Source organism: Hylobates moloch, unplaced genomic scaffold (genome assembly GCF_009828535.3).
Source record: "Hylobates moloch isolate HMO894 unplaced genomic scaffold, HMol_V3 SCAFFOLD_21, whole genome shotgun sequence".
Taxonomy (NCBI): Eukaryota; Metazoa; Chordata; class Mammalia; order Primates; family Hylobatidae; genus Hylobates; species Hylobates moloch.
Genome location: NW_026652296.1, coordinates 31,843,684 through 31,865,895, shown reverse-complemented (window position 1 = coordinate 31,865,895; position 22,212 = coordinate 31,843,684). Strand labels below are relative to the sequence as shown.

The 22,212-nt window shown below is 49.7% G+C and overlaps 1 protein-coding gene across 2 annotated transcripts in view; it reads right to left on the bottom strand.

The window, feature by feature from the left end:
- TGM6 (transglutaminase 6) overlaps nucleotides 1–21,540 on the bottom strand; it is a 49,840-nt gene extending 28,300 nt beyond the window's left edge. For both annotated transcript variants that reach the window (XM_032142997.1, XM_032142998.1), the window contains exons 1-7: nucleotides 21,469–21,540; nucleotides 7,209–7,382; nucleotides 6,399–6,641; nucleotides 5,204–5,322; nucleotides 3,782–3,910; nucleotides 2,099–2,276; nucleotides 1,398–1,536 (exon numbers count right to left, since the gene is read on the bottom strand). In XM_032142997.1, the coding sequence (XP_031998888.1) occupies nucleotides 1,398–1,536; nucleotides 2,099–2,276; nucleotides 3,782–3,910; nucleotides 5,204–5,322; nucleotides 6,399–6,641; nucleotides 7,209–7,382; nucleotides 21,469–21,475 (989 nt within the window). In that variant the 5' untranslated portion in view covers nucleotides 21,476–21,540. The remainder of the gene's footprint in view (nucleotides 1–1,397; nucleotides 1,537–2,098; nucleotides 2,277–3,781; nucleotides 3,911–5,203; nucleotides 5,323–6,398; nucleotides 6,642–7,208; nucleotides 7,383–21,468) is intronic.
- Between the last annotated feature and the right edge of the window lie 672 nt (nucleotides 21,541–22,212).

Here is a 22,212-nt window from a genome sequence, read left to right as displayed (position 1 = left end):
TGAGGCAACTGAAATGTCCATCCATATGGGACGGTTCGATGAACAATGGCTTTTTCATGCAATTGAGAGGCAGACTGAGTTCATACCCTTATGCTTCCACTCACTAGCTGTGTGGCCTTGGATGGGTTACTTAACCTCTCTGTGCTTCAGTTTCCTCATCTGCAAAATAGAATCAATGATCTTAACTTATTCACAGGTTGTTTGAAGAAATACATGAGTTAATCTATATACAGCACTTAGAACTGGACCTGGCACAGACTAGGTGCTCAGTGAGTGTTATGTTACTATTTAAAACATTATGGAAAATAAGGAAAACTCTTTGTGTATTGATGTGGAATTGTTAAATGTTCCAGCAAGAACAGTATCAAATAAAGCTGCCAATACTGTTTAAGCGGGGAAAAGGCAGGGAGGCACTGTAGGTACGTATGTGCTGGTGTCTGCAGAGCATCTCTCTGACAGGAGACATAGGAGACAGTGATAGTGTTGCCTCCAGGAGGAGGATGGGGAGGCTGGGAAACTGGGTGGGAGGGAGACATCACCGCAACCCATTTTGTACCTTTCGAATATTAAACCACATGAATGTTTTTCCTATTTCAGAAAATTAAGTAAGTTAGAATGAATTTTTTTTTTTTTTTTTTTTAGACGGAGTCTCACTCTGTCGCCCACGCTGGAGTGCAGTGTCATGATCTTGGCTCACAGAGACAACCTCTGCCTTCCAGGTTCAAGCGATTCTCCTGCCTCAGCCTCCAGAGTAGCTGGGACTACAGGTGGCTGCCACGACGCCTGGCTAATTTTTGTGTTTTTAGTAGGGATGGGGTTTCACTATGTTGACCAGGGTAGAGTGCAATGGTGTGATCTCAGCTCACCGCAACCTCTGCCTCCTGGGTTCAAGCAATTCTCCTGCCTTAGCCTCCTGAGTAGCTGGGATTACAGGTGTGAGCCACCGCACCTGGCCTAGAATGAATTTTTAAAATCTTTATGTGAAGAATTTTGTTTTAACTGAGGAAGGAGTCTGTTTCCCACCTGAGACACAGCACGGAGAACTGCAGCTGATACGGAAGCAGGAGCCTGATCCAGAGGTACCTGTGCGGGTGGAGTTCCCACCCCACCCCAGGAAGCCACAGATTCCCAGAGAGAGTAGAACCAGGCGTTCAAGGCAATCAAATCTTGAGGCCCCTCCTGACCTCTGAGTCTACATGTCTTGAGCTCAGACCTTACATCTTGGAAGAGGTACCACTCTATCCGCAGGGCGCCTCTCACTCCCTCCAGAGTTGGCTCAGACTCAGGAGAGCTGGGCTCTGGGCCTGCCGCACCCTGCTGGTGTTATGGAAGATGATGCCTTGCTCCACCTGCTGGGCTTCCAGAGCCCTTGGGCCTAGGCTGGGGGCAGGACCCACCACATGCTGTCTTCTGTCAGGTCCTCCAGAGTCCGCCCGAAGGAGTCCACGTATTTGTCCACGCTCAGGTTCTGGTCTGTGTCGTGGGCTGAGTTGAAGTTGGACACGACCCGTGTGGCTATCCCCAAGCACCTGAGGACTGCAGAGCAGAGACTGGGAGGCTCGGAGCCGGTGGGACCCCGGCCCCTAGGAGAGGGGCCTGGCTTCCACAGCAGGCCCCCTGGCTCATTTGTGGCCAAAGCCCTCTGCCACCCCATCTTTTTCTGTGTGTCTGCTTTGTCAGGTTGCGGGGCTGAGACTCCCATCTCCACTCTCAGAAATGCCACCATCTCCTGCACATTCTCTCAAGGACTTCAGGAGACGTTGTTGCCACCTCATGTGAGCAGACAGGCTTTGAGGCTGGCAGGAACTTGGAAGCCATCTAATAGAGCCCTCATCTTCCTGAGGGGACTGGAGGCCAAGGGAGCCACAGGGCTTGCCCAAGGCACTCAATGAATGAGAGACAGAGGGAGCTAGGACTCCTTCAAAATAAAAGATCAGATGTTAAGGAAATAAATTCTCTGGCTTCTCTCTTCATTAGCCAGACTTTGTTCTCCCCGTCAATGAATCCATCAATGAAGATGGGTTGCAGCATATGCAAATATATGTAAATACATATAGATAGAGGAGGCTGGGGGAGGGGCCCTTCTCTCCCAGGGTACCTGTGCACATGACTCCCGCGAAGACCCAGCACTGGCCGTACTTGACTGGCTTGTACCTGCCCTTGAGCCACTTCTGCAGAATGGCCACGCTGCCGCGCCAGTGCAGTGGACTGGTGCCGCTGCCGTACTTGCCCTGCCACTGTCCTTGCACCACACCTCGGTCATTGTTGCTGTTCACCTGGGCAGAGGAGGGCATGGGTCCACCACCAGGCAGGGCTTCCTACCTCAAGAACCACATCGTGGTAAAATCGTCTCCAACTTTGGACCACCAGGTCAATCGGGGTCACTCTTGCTTTTTAACTATCTGAAAATTAGGGGCATCTGTTGCCTTAAAATACCTACTTCCTGGCAGCACTTGTCATTTTTCAATTATCTTCCATTTGGATACTGTGTTGTAAAAATCATTACAACTTTAGAGCATTTCCTATGTTAAAGGATCTGTTTTGGAGGACTGTTGGCATTATAGGGACAGCTAACATTTATTAAATGCTTATTGTGTGCCAGACACCACTATGCCAAGAATTCTGTGCACACTATATTAACCCGTTGAAGTTTACAGTGTAGGTTTATTATTCTCCTTTTTTTTTTCAGATGCAAAAACTGAGCTTCAGAAGCATTCATGGACCTGCCCAAATCACACAGCAAGTTAGTCCAAGTGGTGATCCATGAGTCTAGGACATGGACTCGGGAGCCTTGAGTTCAGGACTTTCACTGTCCTCGGGGTTGTGATGCTCTGCTGCTTGGGATTGTCACTCATGTTAATTCTCTGTGCTCCAACTGCTCTCTGAGATCTTGAGGAATTGAGAGTATCAAATAGGAGAAATATAGCTTTGTGCAATTTTGGAATCTCAGATACCCACCCACTGACCTTAATACCTGCATGTGGTAGAGGGAGCTGGTAGACCCTGCAGACACCTTTTGGGAAGAAACACCACAGCCTGAGGCCTGTGATAGGTTAAAGTTGTCATGCCTCCCATGGAGAGGTGTGTCTATGTCCCACTAAAAAGGAGGGGTCCTCTTGAGTCTGGGCTGGCCTGTGACTACTTTGACCACTGACTATGGTGGAAGTGATGCTGTGCCAGTTTCCAGGCCTAGGACTTATAAGACTGGGAGCTTCCACTTACTCTTTCTTGGAAGAATTGCTTGGGGCAGGGAGGTGTGGGTGGGGGAGCCATTGCTATGCATGAGACTGCCATATTGTGAGGAAGCCCAAGCTAGCCACATGGAAAGGCTGTGTGGAAAGAGTGATGACTGGTGAGTCCCAGCTGCTCCAGCCTCCCCAGCCCAGGGCCTGACATGAGGGTGGGGAAGCCATCCTGGACATTCCAGTTCCAGGAGACATGACACGGATGGCAACCTAGGAACTGCCAACCACCAGAACCAAAGCCCCAGACAGAGGTCCTGTCAAACCATCCCAGACATATGTAGCCATTAAGATACCCCCAGAAGAGCCATCTTGGAGTGGAGACAAACCATTCTCATGGTGCCCTGCCCAAATTCCTAGTCTAAAAAACTGTAAACATAATAAAGGGTTGTTTTACACCACTGAGTTTTCGGGTGGTTGGTTATGCAACAACAGAGAATTAAAACAAGGGGTGATGGGAAGAATCACAGAGTGTGGTCCCGGGGTTGGCTGGGGGATCCTTGAGGAAGTACACGTGCAGGGATGGAGGGGCTTCTCACCATGGCGCTGATGACCCTGGTGACGTAGATGGGGTCGTGGCGGCAGGACACGTCGGTGGCTGGGTTGTTTTGGTGACTGGGGCTTCGATCCAGGATGGAGAGGCAGATGTTCAGGATGTCCTCCTCAAACTGCTCCCCAGAGAGGCTGTGCTTAGAGGCTGTGCTCAGTCACCCATGTTCCAGGCCCTCCCACAGCTCTCACCTGGTCAGTCACCCCATCTGTGCAGCGCAGTTTGCTGCCCCCTCCAACCACCAGGGGCATCACAGAGCACCCCCTAGTCTTGGAAACCCTTCCTCAAAGAGTCACCTAGGGAATCAGAACCGCAGCCTTAATCATGCCTCTCCCCTGCTCAACAACCTCCCATGGCTCCCGACTACCCACAGTAAAGTCTGGGCTAAAATTGGTGGCTCTTGAGCCACATCTACCTCGCTGATATGCTCATTTGGTCTACATGATGTTTTCAAACACATTTGAATTAGTTAGCAACATTTAAAAACTGGGGAATTTTTGCATACATATTTAGGTTTCTGGTCTCTGATAATTTGGAAGGTCTAGCAATAAAAAGTGGGTGCTGAATAGTGGCTACCCCTTAGGGGGACCCTAAACTCCTCACTATGTCTTCCCTGCCCAGCACCCGAATCCCAAATGCTTTAAGCCCCTGGCCTGCAGGGCAGTGCGCGACTCCTCAGCCTGACAGTCAAGTCCAATCTTTCTTCCACTGGGCACCCGGAGCTCAGCCAGACAGAACTCCTCTAGCAGACTCAGGACTCCCTGCTTCCCACCTCCGTGCAGCTCTGCCTGCTCTTCCCTCTGCCTGGGCAGATCCTGCCTCACTGTAGAGACCCAACCACAATATCATGTAAGCCTCCACGATGGCCGAGGTGGAGGTTCCTTTCACCCTCTTCTGGGCTCCCTTTGCTTCCATCCCTATCATTCTGACTTTTTCCTTCCCCTATTGCACCTGGTATTGGAACTGCTTATCTAAGCCAGTGGCTCTCAAAGCGTGGTCCTAGGCCGGCAGCATCAGCATCACCTGGGAACTGGTTAGAAATGCACATTCTCAGGCCCTGCCCAAGACCTACTCAGTCGGCAGCTCTGGGGGTGGGGTCCAGCACGCCATCCCTCCTGGGATTCTGATGTATGCTCGAGTTCGAAAACCACTGATCAGAGCTATTCATTTTTCCACAACCATACTGACCTGTTCTGTGTCCAAACCATGTCCAAACCACCTCCCCTTCCCCAGGACCCGGCGCAGGCCCTGGCCCAGTGAATAGTAGATGAATGAATGAACAAGTGGGTTTTCTCTAGGAGAGAGCCCCCCTTGTCCCTCCTGAGAAGAGTGAGCAGACAGAGGGACTCCAGTCCCACCGCCCTCCCCATGCCCCAGCCCACATCCTTGTCTGGCCTGTGCCCCTGGAGACCTGCCCGTAGTTCCAGCCCTGCGCTCGTATGTGCTTCTCCACGCCTCGGAAGATGATGCCGCTGTCGTTGAGCACGTACTCCCGTCTCTCCTCCTCTGAGGCCAGAAACACATCGTCCTCTGAAAAGCAGTCATCAGGCCCGGAGTGGACTGGGGCTCTGGCCTTGCTGGCCTGGGGAAGGGGCTGCATCAGGGATCAGCAGCAGGACAGCGCCCGGAGGCTGATTGGGGCAGGAGAGGTCAAGAGGGGGCTTGCGAGCTCCTGTGCTGCCTCCCTGCCAAACTCCATCCCTCCTGGCAAGTCTTTATCGAAGCAGGGACCAATCCCAAAACAGCCCAAGACTGGAGTTTTATGGGACCTGACACCTTTGGGTGGCCCTCCTTGATGTCAGTAGTGGCCTCATATTTCTCATATTTCTTTCTTTTTTTTCTTTTCTTTTTTTCTTTCTTTCTTTTTTTTTTTTTTTTTTGAGACAGAGTTTTGCTCTTGTTGCCCAGGCTGGAGTGCAATGGCGCAATCTCAGCTCACTGCAACCTCCACCTCCTGGGTTCAAGTGATTCTCCTACCTCAGCCTCCCGAGTAGCTGGGATTACAGGCATGTGCCACCACAGCTGGCTAATTTTGTATTTTTAGTAGAGACGGGGTTTCTCCATGTTGGTCAGGCTGGTCTTGAACTCTCGACCTCAGGTGATCCACCTGCCTTGGCCTCCCAAAGTGCTGGGGTTACAGGTGTGAGCCACTGCACCTGGCCATATTTCTTAAACATTGATAATAATACTGATCCTGGCCACCCCTTACAAAGGCCTTACGATGTATTAGCCCTGTGGATTTTCACCATAGTCCTAAGAGGTAGGCACTGTTATTTTTCCCATATTACAGATGAGGAAATGGAGACTGGTAGAGGGGAGCAGCTCAGCAGAGCTGGGACTAAACCAAGGCAGTCTGATTCCCAAGTCCTGGCTCTTACCCACCCCTGGGCCTCTCCTACCCACTGGGTCCTCTGGCACAGGCTTTGAAGCACCTGCTACCAGGTTTCTCTGACCATTGCCTACCCCTGCCTAGGCTAAGTTCTTGCCCAGCTCTTGGTATTCAGCTTCTTGTCCTTTAACGCACCTCCCAGGCCCCCTCCAAGGGCAGACTCTCCCCTGAGGATGTCTTTTGGAAAAACCTCTACATTGGACTTGGCCACTCCTACCTGCACACCATGGGTTGAAAAGGAGAACAAACTGGCCCAGCCTCCGGTTGCTGTGTTTGCGGTGAGAGGAAAGCCTGATACTCAGCAGGTGGCGGCCAATGACAGCATTGGGAGGGCTGGCGAGACTGACGGTCAGAGTGTTCTCCATCTGAGCCTCCTTTGCTGCTGTCCAGCCCTCACCCTGCTCCAGCTCCGATGTCTGGAACACAGCTTTGGTGTGGAGGGCCTCAGAAGCCCGGGGTCCTGGAGGAGAGGAGAGGGACTCAGGAGACCCTGCCCCTGGGAAACCCGGCTTTAGAGAAGTGAAAAAAGCTCAGGCCTGGAAGCCCCACCTTCACCCCCTGAACTGCTGGGAGGCTCTGGGAAAAGGACCTGACCAAGAGCAAGAAGGCCAGTGGCCGAGTGAGGGTCCACCTCAGCTGCCCTGACACCCCAGCCACTTTCAGGCCAAGGAGAAAGTGACAGCATCCTTTAAAACCAAAGTCTGCCTATGTCGGGCCGGGAAAGGAAAGAAAAGCTTGGGCTTCAAAGTGCTTGATGGTTTTTCATACCCTTCCAGAGCCCCGGGTGTCTGGTACACACAGCGTTCCAGAGAGGTCCTCCCATCCATCCCACTGTCTGCTGGCAGCACCTCCCAACCACCCCCAGAAAGCTGCCACCAGAAGCCTCCAGGGTTCAAGGCTCTGTCTACCTACAGGGACTTGCTTCCCCCAGAGCCTGAGCTGCTGACTGCAAGGTCTCATGTTACTGGGTCATAAGATGGGTCCCTCCAGCTGCAGACTAGAAGGGGGCGCTGGTGAGCCCAGTTACCTGTCTCCACCGTGAAGATGAGGGTCTCCTCACAGTCCAGGGCTCTGCTCAGCTCCAGCGTGAGGCTGAACGACTGGCCCCTGCGAACCACTAGCTCAGGGCAGGGGTACTCCTGGGTGTGGTGGGCAGCGCCATTCCTTGACCGCTGCCAGTCCACCTTAGTGACTCTGATCCCTGGGTGGGGAGAGGACAGGGAGATGAGGCCATGGCCTCGTGTTTCTCACCCACTCTGAGCTTGTCCTCCCATTCACTCCCGGCCAGTCATTTGTTCATCCAGCTGCTATTTATCATATACCAGCGATTCTCTGTTTGTTTGTTTGTTTGTTTATTTTGAGACAGGGTCTCACTCTATCACCCAGGCTGGAGTGCAGTGGCGTGATCTCAGTTCACTGCAACCTCTGCCTCCCAGGTTCAAGCAATTCTTGTGCCTCAGCCTCCTGAGTAGCTGGAACTACAGGTGCACATCGCCACACCTGGGTAATTTATTTGCATATTTTCGGAGAGATGGAGTTTTGCCATGTTGGTTAAGCTGGTCTGAAACTCCTGACCTCAGGTGATCTGCCCGCCTCAGCCTCCCACAGTGCTGGGATTACAGGTGTGAGGCACCTTGCCCAGCCTCTTAGTCATTAAGTTCTGTAAAATCACTGCAAAGTTTGAATTAATGAGAACTGACCCATTGCCCTCAGGGAAAATAAATACAGGTTTAGGTTCCTGTGAGCCTCTGGTCCCAACTTATTCATCAATTGATCAGTATATAACCTTATTATATGTGCGTTTCTGTTTAAAGATACATTATTCAGGATGGGCGTGGTGGCTCACGCCTGTAATCCTAGCACTTTGGGAGGCCGAGGTGGGCGGATTACCTGAGCTTAGGAGCTCGAGACCACCCTGGGGCCAACATGGTGAAACCTCGTCTCTACTATAATACAAAAAATGAGCCGGGCGTGGTGGCGGGTGCCTGTAATCCCAGCCACTCAAGCAGGAGAATCGCTTGAACCCGGGAGGTGGAAGTTGCAGTGAGCTCAGATTGCACCACTGCACTCTAGCCTGGGCCACAGAGCGAGACTCTTCTTCTCAAAACAAACAAACATAATTTAATATATATTGTTGATTCATTAATATTGAACTTGTGGCCAGCAGTGCTATAGTTCATTCCTGAATGTTCACCTAACACATATTTTTCATGTAAGGCAGATCGCAGCTTTCCTGCTCCTAGGAACATGAGACAGCACTTCAGTCCTATGCTCTGCGGCCATTTTAAACAGAGAAATCACCAACAAAAAAAGCACAAAAATGCAAAAAAACCCTAGTTTTAAATGAACAGAGAAAGGTTATTTGTTTATAGTATGACAGCTGAAACAAGAAGGCAGAATATTGCCTGTTCAGCTTCAGCTGGGAATACGCATGTCAGTTCAGGTGACAATTTTTCTGCACTCTGTGCATGTCTGCGAATGGCCAATAAAGTGCAGAGTATAGATTTTGGATTTAAAAATAAATATTAGCAATGTGCATATACAGAATCCACAAGTGTTGAGGATTGACTGTATGATCTCTATGCCAGGCTGGTGTCTGGTGCTGAGGATATAGATGTGGGCTTGCCCTCAGTGCATGGTGCGGTGAGACTGTATGGCTCAATGGTTATGAGGAGGTCTTCTGGGGGGCAGCTGACATGGGTTCAGATTCTGACTTGGCCATCTACTGGCTGAACCACCTTCCTTTCCTTTATCAAAACAGAGTGTCACTTTGTCACCCAGGCTGGAGTGCAATGGCGCGATCTCGGCTCACTGCAATCTCTGCTTCCCAGGCTCAAGTGATCCTCTCATCTCAGCCTCCCAAGTAGCTGGGACTGCAGGCGCATGCCACCATACTCAGCTAATTTTTTGTATTTTTGGTAGAGACCAGGTTTCGCCATGTTGCCCCGAACTCCTGAGCTCAAGCAATCTGTCCGCCTTGGCCTCCCAAAGTGCTGGGATTACAGGCGTGACCACTGTTCCCAGCCCGCCTTCTTGACCTCTCTGCATCTCAGTTCCCCGCTCTGCAGAATGGGAATAATGCCTGTGGCGTGATTGTGAGGATAATGGCCCCTGTCGTTTAGAGTCCTCAGAACATGAGAGCTCAATAAATGTTACTTATTATGTTCCAGGGGTGACACCTAAGTAGGTGAGTCCACATAACTCATTCTTGCTTTGATACATGCTATCAGGGAGAAGGATAGGAGCTGAAAGAACAGTAACAGAGGGCTTGGCCTGGTCTGAAGGGGGACAAGCAAGGCTTCCTTGAGAAGGCAGAATTGAGGCTGAGTCTTAAATTGGATGGGGGTCCCCAGGAAAGAATTGAGTGATGGATCTAGTCTCAGTCCAAGCATCCTCTTCCTCTATTCAGGGTTCATTCATTCAAATGCTGAGCATTGTGCTGGATGCTACAGACCCAACAGTCTGTCAAATACCCACTATCACGCAGTTGATAGCCCAGTGGAGAAGACTGGCATTAAGCATATAGACCTCAAACATTTAGGGGCAAGCTTTGAGATGAACCCTAAGGGAGAGGCATTGGGAGTCCCAGGAGCACAGAACACCTAAACTCAAGTAGTTAGATTAACAAAACTATTCACCAGAGTAATATAAGCAACAGCTTAAAACTCTAGGATGTGTGCAGTCTTGAATTCTAGCCAGCAGCTATGGTGCTAGACAGAGAGACAGGAGGGAGTATGGTGACTTCTAAAATTTGAGAGAAAGCAGATGTGTGGGGAAAGCAATGAGGTCGGAGGGGCCCATAGTCAGCAGACCACCAACGCTTGGAGTGGGATGAGGAGTCTGCCTTTTATCCTAAGGACCGTAGTCAGCCAAATATTGTTTTAAGCAAAGCTGTGATGTAATCAGATTTGCACCTTGGAAAGTTCATTCTGGTGCCATGTAGAAGATTAATTAGATATCTGGTGAGATGCTTTAGTAAGCGAAGGGATGTTCCACGAAACTGCTGTTTCATCTTGTCAAACATCTGCTGCCAAACCTCCACTGGATGCCCCATTGTCTGTTATGATCTGTCCAAGCTCCTTCATCTTGGACAAGGAACCAGGCAGGATCCCGTTGCTTTCCATCCCTCCAGCTCACCCCCACCCTGTCACAGCTCCATTACTCTTTGCTCTAGCTGCATCAGACTCTAGCTCTGCAACCTCCTGCCCCGACGTCCCACACATCTCTTTCCTGCCTTGTGCTTTTCCTAAGGTCCCTCCTGGTTGGGGTGCCTGTGATTGTCCTCTGAGATGTTCCGGCCTCGGCCCTGCCACTACAGTTTATCTCTCCTTTGTCCACTCAGCTATTAGATTTGGGATAATACAAACAACAATAATAAAATCTTTGTATGTATTCAAGTGCTTATGCCTCCTAACATACACCTAAGGGAGGTACTATGACCCTTTGCATTTTCTAGATGCTGTCATGCTCACTGGGTTCCCTATTTCACCTTCCCTGTGCCCCCAGCCCCGCATATCCTCAGGGCTCAACATGGAAGCCAGAAGGATCCTGTTAAAATCTAAGATCACTTCGTTGCTCTCAAACTCTCCATTGGTTCCTGTCTCTCTCAGCAGAGTTGAAGTCCCGACAATGACCCACAAGCCCTTCAGGATTGAGTACTTTGATATCTTTTTGGGCCTTCTGTTTCTCTTCCCCTCTCTCAACCCCTTAAGCCACACTGACCTCCTTATTTCTCTTTGAACCTGCGGACAGGCTCCCTTTTCAGGGCTTTTGCACCTGCTGTTCCCTGTATGTGGATCGCTCTCCTTTCGGATTCCTGCAGAACCTGCTTGCCTTATTCTTCAAGTCTTTGCTCAAATGTCACCTTTTCAGTGGGACCTTCCCTGACCACCCCTATATAAATTGCAAATCACCCCTACCCTCTTTCTCCACTATTTTCCTCCATGGCACTTACTGACATCTTACACTAATTTTATTTCTTTATTTTAATTGCCTACCTTCTGTTTCAAGAATATCAACTCCATAAGGGCAGGGAGCTGTGCCTGTTTTGCTCATTGATGAATCTTCAGTGCCTGATACATGGAAGGTGCTCAACAAATATTTCTTAAATGTATTAATGAATGAATGAGGAAACTGAGGGCAAGAGAAGTGAAATAACTTGCCAAAGGGCACACAAACAAGCAAGGGCTGGAGTGGAGTCTGTGGGCATTCTGGCTTCCAGCTGTTGACCACTGGGCCAGTGGTTATACTAGTTTTATTGTGGTTGACATAAGAAACAGTTTTAAATGTTCCATACTCCATATGCCTGCAAACATATATACATGCACAGATAAAAACTGAAACAAAAGTTTCATTACTATTTCCCCTTATCATGAATGATGAATACTGAAATTTATTTTCTTTTTCTGTCAAATCTCTCTAGCCAAAGACCACCAGGAACACATCAGTACAATGAACAGGAAAGGCTCATCGCTCGTGGCAATGAGAAAGACTGCTCACCACAAAGAACCACGGAACATCTTGGGAAGAGGATATTAGAGAGGACTTACAGGATTACGGCTTGTGTTAGGTGGTTTTGGGGAGAGTTCAAAGAAGCAGGGCTTTGCTCGGGATTGGAGACTGCTCTGGGAATGAGGCAAGTCTATGTCTGAGTATCTTAATAGTCCTTATGTAGAAGGTGGGAAGAATGAATCGAGGCTAGTGTCACAAGTGGTAAAGAAGCAGCCATTATTCATATCAGCCCAACTATAGGGCTAATATGTCAGTAAATCGAGACCAGTAAATGGAGACCAGTAAATGGCTTAGACAATGTTCATGTTTTTGTCTGTGTTCACTCATGATTACAGAGTGGTCTTGTTTTTGTCTTGATTCACTACAGTCACAGGATGGCATCTGATCACTTCATCATGTCTTCTGGTAAAGTTTCAATAATCATTTACATACTTAAGTATGTTTAGTGAAAAATTGATTTCCTCTTATTTACTATTTATATTATAGTTAGGATACAATTTTTTAAAAAGTGGTGTATAGAGGTAGGTAAGGAACCTGAAATTCAATTTCAGGTTGGTGAAGGGACACTATTAAATATTTGTTATATTGAGAGGGAGGGTATTAGGGACAAAAGAGTTGATGTTTTACTCATCTATTGCTTCTTAACCAATCTGTTTAACCCAGAGTTTAGCTTGGAAAAATGATAATCATATGTTATCTTTCATGGTTTCTGTGGGTCAGGAATTTGGGCAGAACTCCACTGGCCAGCTCTTAACTGGAGTTTCTTATGTGGTTGCAATCAGACGTTAGTTGGGGCCATACTCATCTGAAGGCTTGACTGAGGCCGGAGGATACACTTTAAAGGTGACTAACTTACATGGTTGGCAAATTGGTGCTGAATACAGGTTGAGGCACCTTGCTTCCTTTCCATGTGGATCTTTCCATGGGAATGCTTGAGTGTCCTCCTGGCATGGTGCTTAGTTTCCCCTGAGCAAGTGACCTGAGAGACCATGGTGGAAGCTGCAATGCTTTTTATGACCTAACCTCAGAAGTTACACAATGTCACCTCCACCTTATCCTATGGGTCAAGGCAGTTACAAAGGCCTACCCAGGTTCAAAGAGAAGGAACATGCCCCATCTCTTGCCAAAAATGTACCAATGTCATGTCTCATTGTAAAAAGAACATTGAGCTGAGATGTATACTGATATGACCGCCCTGTGAAATATAATCTGCCACAGCTGAGAACCACTGAAGTTATATCACCAAGTACTCCCCACCCAAGGACACTTATCATGCAACTCTTTTTTTTTTTTTTTTTTTTGAGACAGAGTCTCACTCTGTCACCCAGGCTGGAGTGCAGTGGCGCAATCTCAGCTCACTGCAAGCTCTGCCTCCCAGGTTCTCACCATTCTCCGGCCTCAGCCTCTCCGAGTAGCTGGGACTATAGGTGCCCACCACCACGCCCGGCTAATTTTTAAAATATTTTTAGTAGAGACGGGGTTTCACCGTGGTCTCAATCTCCTGACTTCGTGATCCGCCCACCTCTGCCTCCCAAAGTGCTGGGATTACAAGCGTGAGCCACTGCACCCGGTCTACTTATCATGCAACTCTTGGCTGTATCTTATTTGATGCCAAGCATACAGGAAATGTTCAGTAATTTTTGGCTAGACCATTGGATAGGTTTTATTTAATAAATCTTCCTATGAACCAAGTGCTTTTCCAAATATTTTACAAATATTAGCTCATTTAATCTTAATAAACCATATGAGAGAGGTACTATTGTTAACTCAATGTCACAGATGATAAAACTGAGGTACAGAGTTACACAGCCTGTTTTTTGTTTTTTGTTTTTTTTTTTAAATTTGAGATAGGATCTTGCTATGTTGACATGTTGACCAGGCTGGTCTCCAACTCCTGGCCTCAAGCAATCCTCCCATCTCAGCCTCACAAAGTGCTGGGATTACAGGCATGAGCCACTGCACATGACCCAGAGTTACACAGCCTTCTAAGTGATGGAGCTGGGAATCTGCCTCCTGAGTTGGTGGCTTGTCTATTGTGCCTTTATCTTTGACCCCATAGGAGTCACAGCCTGGAAGTTCCAGACTGTAAAATTCAACATGAGCTTCACCACAGGCATCATCAGATCAGTGGCTTGTGTGGGCAAGTGTCTGGACAGAGCTGGTCAAAATGTTTGACTTTTTAAAGATTCCAGCATCTTTGTGCAATTTTTTAGTTAACAGCATGTGGCAGATTGATTTTCCAAAAGTGGTTGCAGTAATATCTCCCATCCCACATACTCTTCTTTCAATATGATGTTGATACTCCTCTCATTGAGAAGTAGAGCATATATTCCCACCCTCTGGACCTGGAAGACTTGTGGCTAAGACAGAGTGACACATTGTGACTTCTAAGGCTAGATTATAAAAGTTAATACAGCTTCTTTCTGGTTCCCTTGGGTTGCTTGCTCTTAGAACCCAGCCACCATGCAATGAAGAAGCCCAAATGGCCCATGGAGAAGCTCACCTGGAGAGGAACCAAGGCTTCCAACCCACAGCCCACTGAGCTCCCAGCTGACAGACAGAACTATTTGGAAGCCATGGGACTGAGCCATCTGGCAAGTGGGTCCTTCAGCCCCCAGGCAATCTGCCCCAGCTGATGCAGACACAAGCTGTCCCTGCCGTGCTCTGCCCAAATTGCAGGTTCCTAAGCAGGAGAATGATTGTTGTCTGAAGCCCCTAAGTGCTGGGGCAGTTTGCTACACAGGAATTGATAACTGAAACATGGAGAGAGCCAAGATTCTTGTCTAGACCACAACAGCCTCCCAACTACTCTCCACCTGTGAGCTGTCTGGGCTGGTGCTGTGGTCTCAATAATCAGGCTTGAGATTCATGCAAAAGACTAGTTTTAGCTTAGCCTAGGCCAGAAGCCCCTGCTGGCATCATGATATGGGGATAATGACTGAACATGTGGGTAGGAACTCACATGGCTGACACATGTATCCCAAGATTGGGAGCTCCTACAAGCCCCTGCTGTGGTGACTGAGCAAAGACTGTGCAGGACCAGTGTTCAACAGTGACCCCGTGTGGCATGAGCTGGAACAACAGTGCCAGGGGGCTTTCCCATTACCCTTGTCAATCCTCACAACGGAAAGTAGAACCAAAGCTTTCACATCAAGTTAGCCCCAGTCATTCTAGCGCAGGCACAAACCTCTGAAATTCCAAAACTTTGAGCTCAGATGACCTTGGTTTCGTCAGAAAACACAAGCAGGACCCTCTCCCCCAACCAGGTACCTTGTACATAGAATTGTCAAGTCTAATATCAGCAGAGCTGGAAGAGCCATTAGGAGCTCAGGTCTCCATTTACTGACATATAAACTGAGACCCAGAAATGGGAAGAAAGGGATTTCTTGCCTGAGGACACACTGTATTTGTAGCCCACAATTCATGTTGCTACTTCCCAAGCAATGTATGTAGGGACAGGCCAGAACAGGATGCTATTTTTTCAGTGGATGAGTCAGAAGCAGGCGACGAGGTTGCTGGATGGTAATTATCTCAGCCCTGCTATGCCCCAGGGCTGGATACAAGGGGAGTTTGGGATTGGATGAGGGCTGCTGGACCCTGAGTCATGGGTTCAAGCCCCATGGATCCTGCACTGGTTTTCCCCCTTCCCTGCCACAGCCCAAAGCAGCTCCCATCACCCTCTGAGGCATCTGCATCCTTATCACAGACGAGCAAGAGGAGGTGGTGGGATGAGTCAGAACTGCCATTATCATCATTGTCCTGGAATCTCAGAGACCATTTCTCTCACAACTTCCTGCCCAGGTGCAAATTCCCTTGGCCAAATTCTTGGTGGATACTTGATCATGGTCCCAGCTTGCCATACCTCTGAGAGGTAGCTCACTCACCGCCCAATGTTAGAAAGCCCTTCCTTCTGCTGAGCCAAGCTCTTTCTTCTTGCAACTTCTCCCAATTTGTCCCTATTTTGCTCCCCATTACCCCCATAGAACACACTTCTTCCTTTGCTCCTTGATGGGGTTTTGCAGAAACTACCTAGAAATCCCAATCTGCCAGCCCCCGGCACCTCCCCTGCCCAACTCTACATTCGCCCCATAACCCAGGAGGTCACTGTTCTGATCTCTGTGGAATCTGTCCCTGGAGCTGCTGCTTTGGTGATCTAAGTTGTCCACACCCATCAGCATCACACCTCCATGACCTGCCATTTGTGGGGTAATGGCCAGGGCTGGGGGAACTACTGGTGATTACAGATAAGTTCTGTCCTAGCCAGTGTCCTTCCTAGTCCTCATGGGGACAGTGAGACTGATGGGCATGGGGAGAGGCTCCTAGGTATATGGCAGCCCAAGGCGAGGAGATAGATGTGCACTTGGGATGGTTTCCAGGCCCCTTGTCAAAATAAACCCAGTATCACCCCTTCCATGTACTCAGCTCAAATTCTGTTAAGACAGAGGCTTCTGTCCCTTATCTGTGATCAGGGATGCTGTGTTATAGTTGTTTGCTTACATATGTCTCTCCCTCACTGGACTGAGAGCTCCATGAAGGCGAAAGCTGAGTCTCCTCCTCTCTGGGTTGCTAGAACCTGGTTAAGGGCCCAGGGCGTATTAGGTGCTCAATGAATGTTGGTTGGATGAATGAATGAATCTCCTTCCCCATCCCTTGGCTGGGGTATGGAAGGCAGAGCTGATGCTCTGCAGCGTCCTTGGGCCCGCCCTCGAGGATCAACACCCACACCCTGTCAGCTGCTCACGCTCCGACCATCCACACCCCACCCACCTCGTAATCCCTCTCTCAAGCTGTCACATTCCAAAGCCTGCCTTTCCTTCTTAACTTCTTTCCTTCCACAGAGTGAGAAAGAGGAGGGTGTGTGAGGCCTCTGACATGGGCAGGCAGACTGGCCACTGACCACCCACCCCCACCCACTGCCTCTCTGGGTCTGTTTTCTTCTCTGTAAAATGACCCAGAAGGACTCTTATGGTTTGGATAGTCTGTGGTTTGCTGAAGCAAGTGCCTCTGATTACCCCCAAGGACTCCTCTCAGCCCTCCTCCCTACAAGACAACCCCCGCCTCAACCTCCCCCATCCCTGGCCAAGAGTGTGCTGATGTGAAGATTGTCACATAGCCTCTAGGACATGGTTTTCCTGCACTGGTTTTCTCTCTTCCCTGCCACAGCTCAAAGCAGCTCCCATCACCCTCTGAGGCATCTGCATCCTTAACACAGACGGGCAAGAGGAGGTGGGATGAGTCAGAACTGCCATTATCATCATTATCCTCGAATCTCAGAGACTGTCTCTCTCACAACTTCCTGCCCAGGCACAAATTCCCTTGGCTGAATTCTTGGTGAATACTTGATTATGGTCCCAGCTTGCCATACCTCTAAGAGGTAGCTCACCCACTGCCCAATGGAGGGGATGGGAGAGGCAGCATCTGCTCTGAGACTGCTCCAGGTGACAGTGAACCCAAGGCCCTGAGGACATAATGGGCAGCCTGTTTTCAGCCCCGGGGCCCTTCACCCTTGGGATATGCAGGGTGAGCTCCCAGCCCAGGGCTAAAGTCTCGCCAACCCCAGGGCTGAGGCTGTACACCCCAGGCACAGGGAAAGGATGTGGTAAGAGTGCTCCCTCCACCTGCCTGTTACCCCAAGCCTCACAGCCCCTCCAGCTTGACTGCTCTCCTCCCCTTCTCCCTCTCATCGTCTTCTCAGCGCTTCCTTTCACTCTGCACAGCAACTAGGACCCTGATTTTGGAGGCACACACTTGAGCTCACATGCAGGCTTTGCCCCGTGTTGGCTGTGTGGCAAGTGAGTGAGCTCTGAAACTCAGTCTCCTGGTGATAATGAGGGTGATGATCATACCCGCCTCCTCACGTTGGGAGGATTAAGTGAAATAATTCACACAGAGTATTTAGACCAGTACCAAGCACATACTAGGTTCTCAGGAAATGTGAGTGGTATCATCATTAGTATTTACACAGGACCTCCTAGCTGCCATTCCTGTACTCTGCCAATTCATGCCATCCTGAATCATCTACTTGTTGGCTGTGTGGCCCTGGATCTGAGGATCCGATTTCCTTCTCTGGAATGTGGCAATAATATCTTTCGTTTAGGGTTCTGAGGAGGATTAAATGAGGTAGTAATTATACATAGGGTAGTGATAAAATGCATCACTTAAACCAGGAAATTCTGAGAGTGAAAGGAGAAGCCATTAATAAACACTAAGGCAACGGGCTTCCACCAGGATCAACGTCTCCCTATTCATCAGGTACGTAGCCTGGTGCTGGGTCCACAGTGATGAGCTCTACAAACAGGGATTTTTTTTTTTTGAGACGGAGTCTTGCTCTGTCACCCAGGCTGGAGTGCAGCGGCACAATTTCTGCTCACTGGAAGCTCCACCTCCCGGGCTCCCGCCATTCTCCTGCCTCAGCCTCCTGAGTAGCTGGGACTACAGGCGCCCACCACCATGCCTGGCTAATTTTCTGTATTTTTAGTAGAGATGGGGTTTCACCACGTTAGCCAGGATGGTCTCGATTTCCTGACCTCATGATCCGCTCACCTTGGCCTCCCAAAGTGCTGGGATTACAGGCGTGAGCCACCGTGCCCAGCCTACAAACAGGGATTTTTCCATCATCACCTCCTTTCCCCACATCTCCCCCATCACTTTGGTCCTCCCCTCCCCAATTCCTACATTCACGGGGTTTCTTGTTATTCTTCCCTCTTTGCTTCTCGCTTAAGTGACTGTATGGCCCCAACAGCCTCAGAGTGTTTTTCAGCTCATCCTCTTCAATCCATCCCATCACTATGGAGAAACTGAGGTTCAGAGAGGAGAAGGGACTTTTCTGAGTGTCAGCATGTCATTTTCCCTGCTCAAGCACCATGGAATCTACAGCCATCTTGTTGGCATTGAAGGTCCTTGACAGTCAGGCCCTGCCCATCACTTCTGGCCCTCTGAACTCCTCCCCAACTCACTTGCTCACCAGCTGGCCCCAGAGCTCCACCTAAGAAAGGGAAGGGTCCATGTGCAGAACATCGCCTCCTGCCCACTTAGATCTCCACCCATCCCCACCCCTAGGCCTAGCTCATCCATCTTCCTCCTCCTGCCCTTGGGTAACACCAGAGAGCTGAGTGTTACAATCCTCCCCAATTCTTTGTCTCAGCCCGGTGGGGTTGAGCCCTGGAAGCTCTATTGAAGCCAGCGGCAACTTCCAGACTCTGGACTAAGCATAATTGATTTTTAATGGGCCCCATTTTAATCCTATGCTTAGTACGCATCATGGGCACCTGAACTCCATGACTAAATGATTAATCGGGAGTTGCCTGGGGCCTTTCTGGGGCCACTGCCCCATCTCCCTTTCCTTCCTGGTCTTGTTGGAAGCTGCTGGCCTCTCTCTCACCAGGAGGCAGTGACTCGTCAACTCCAACCCAATGTCCCAGCCAGAGCCAGCCTCACACACAGTATTCCCCTCAATTCTTGGAATCTCTGAGCTGAAAGATGATTGTAATTTAATCATGGCAAAAGGGTCTCACCTCCTTTGTCAACACTGATCAACTGGTACTTAAAGAACTGGGTTGAGCATTCTGGGGCCACATCCAGGCTCCAGAGGGAAGAGCTCTGGGGTCAACTAGGGATGTCCACCATGGATGGAGTGTGGGAGGGGGGATAGGAGGAGCTCCAGGAAGATGAATACACTGTCCATCTAGGATCTGATGTCTCAGTCATTCAGGCACAGAGCCTGTGGTACGCAGGACCTACTGCTCTGAGGAACAGATCCTCCCAAGAAGCCAAGAGGACCCAGAAGACCCAGGAATTTGAATCCAATCCAACACATAGTCCATTTACATAGGCATGACAACTCCAGTGCTGACATTTCACAGACGGAGAAACAGAGCTTCAGAGAGAGGAACCCAGCAAGTTAGTTACAGACCTGACAATGGGCATCATCATCAACTTTTTTCCTTCCTCAGCAATTAACCTTGGCACTGTCAAGTTTAAGTCTGATAGGTTATCAAAGGCCCAGGGAAGAGGGATCATCTAGGTGAGCTTTGAGAAGCAGATCTTGGAGGAACAAAGGCAATCTCGTCTGCACCAGGGCCATCAGGGAGGCAACCCCAGCTCTGGAAACAGGCAGTCTGGGCTGTGAGCTGGGGTTGGCAAGGCCTGGTCTTCAGGAGAACAGACCTATCCTAAGAGCCTGAAGGGTCCAACATGTCCAGCAATGCTGTTGTTAACTGCCAGGAGGAAATATGAAGAGGAAGCTAGACTATGATGAGGAAATTAAAATATCTGCCTTTGAAAGTTAAAAAAAAATGGATTCATAAAACTGTCACATAATTCTGAACAATTAAAACTGGCAGACACAGACTCAGAAACGCCCCTTGAATACCTTGAGTGTAGGACCCCTGGTTCTGCTGACTTGCTCATTACTGGGTCCCAGCATCTAACAGACAAATTCTTGCAGAGGGAGTTTTCTGCTCACTATATTGAGGTCGTGGGGGACACATTATCTTTCTTTCTTTTTTTTTTTTTGAGACAGGGTCTCACTCTGTTGCCCAGGCTGCAGTGCAGTGGCACCATCTTGGCTCACTGCAGTCTCAACCTCCTAAGCTCAAGCGATCCTCTCACCTCAGCCTCCCAAGTAGCTGGGACTTCAGGTGTCCACCACCATGCCTAGCTAATTGTTGTATTTTTTTTGTAGAGACGGAGTTTTGCCAGATTGCCCAGGCTGGTCTCAAACTCCTGAGCTCAAGAATTCCACCCCCCTTGTGGGGCGCGGTGGCTCACGCCTGTAATCCCAGCACTTTTGGAGGCCGAGGCGGGCAGATCACGAGGTCAGAAGATCGAGACCATCCTGGCTAACATGGTGAAACCCCGTCTCTACTAAAAATACAAAAAATTAGCCGGGCATGGTGGCGGGCGCCTGTAGTCCCAGCTCCTCGGGAGGCTGAGGCAGGAGAATGGTGTGAACCTGGGAGGCGGAGCTTGCATTGAGCTGAGATTGCACCACTGCACTCCAGCCTAGGCAAGAGTGTGAGAGTCCATCTCAAAAAAAAAAAAAAAAAAAGAAAAGAATTCCACCCCCCTCAGCCTCCCAAAATGCTGGGATTAGAGGCGTGAGCCACTGTGCCCGACCCACATTTTCTGAGTCTACTGTTTACAAGTCCCCACTTGAGATGTGTGGTGGGAGACCAGCACACGTGGTCTCACTAACTCCTCACAGCAGCGCTGTGAGATAATTTGCATTATAATTCCCATTACGAACATCAGAAAACAGAAGTACCAAGGGCAAATTTTCTTGCTCAAGGTCATATAGCTCTTTTCACTTGAGCCAGAGCTGCTCTTGCCCTCAAGTGCTTGGGGTGGAATCAGGCGAGGATGCAGCCTGTGGGGGCCTCTCACTCCTTCCCACCCAGGCCACAATTCCCAACTATGCCCAGAAACGTCTCTGGATCCATGGAATGTGCATGGGGTGCAAGAAGATTTTCTTTCTTCTGCCCCCGCCTTCCTGTGCCCGCCTCCTTCAGTCCTGCAAGGCACAGGGGTGAGATCTGGCCCCAGCCCAGGAGACAGTGCCTGAGCCAGCCTCTGCCATGGGCTTGCTGGGTGGCCTAGAGCTGGCTTTTTCATCTTGGGCCTCATGAACACACACGAAGAGTTCATGTGTTCATGGTGGACCGTCCAGCTATAAAATACTAACAATTGATGATCAAACGTCATCCCACAGACCCGTGTTTCTTGAAGCCCCTCTCATGAGCCCTGGTGCCCCAAGGCCCCAGGCTCTGCCCACTCACCTGCCATGCGACGGCCAGCTGGACTCCTCTGTTCCTCCACACAGTGGTGTGTGCACCGTCAGGACAGTGTGGTGTGTCGCGGCAGCCAGCCAGACCAATTTTAACAAGGAAAACCTTGGGACACTCCTAGGCAGGAAAGTCAGAATTCAAAAGAGGAGGCGTGGCCCTCCACCCTAGCAGTGACACCCACGAGACACAAAATCATCCTGTAATTGCACCTAGAGGGGTTCACTGTGGGAGTGGCTCCAGCCAAGAGACCTTGGAAACATGGAGTTGCGAGTGGGACTGTGGATAAACTGAGGCTCAGAAAGGTCACAAGCCTGGCAAGAAAAAGAACGGGGAAAGAGAGAAGAGTGAGAGGGAACTCAGATTTATGGTTGGCCATTCTTAGCCCTCACAACAACCCTCAGATGAGAAAAAGCAGGCTCAGCGCGAGGACCCCAAGGTACATGGTTACACGCTGCAGAGCTGGGTCAGTCTGAGGCTCCCTCTCCCCTCCTGGGTGAGACCAGAAGATTCCTGGGCCCACAGCTCCTCTCTGTTCTGCAGGCATCCAAAGAGGCAGAGGTCCATGATCCTCCTTCAGGGCCACTAGACTCCCCTAGTGGACACTAGACTCTTGAGAGGAGGTAGATAAGAAAAAGGGGAGAGCTGGTTCTGACTCAGAAGCTAGGCCCATCTGCCCTGACTTTGTGAGTGGCCTCCAGCCAGGAGCTTAGAGACCTGGTGGCCACAGGTGTCCCG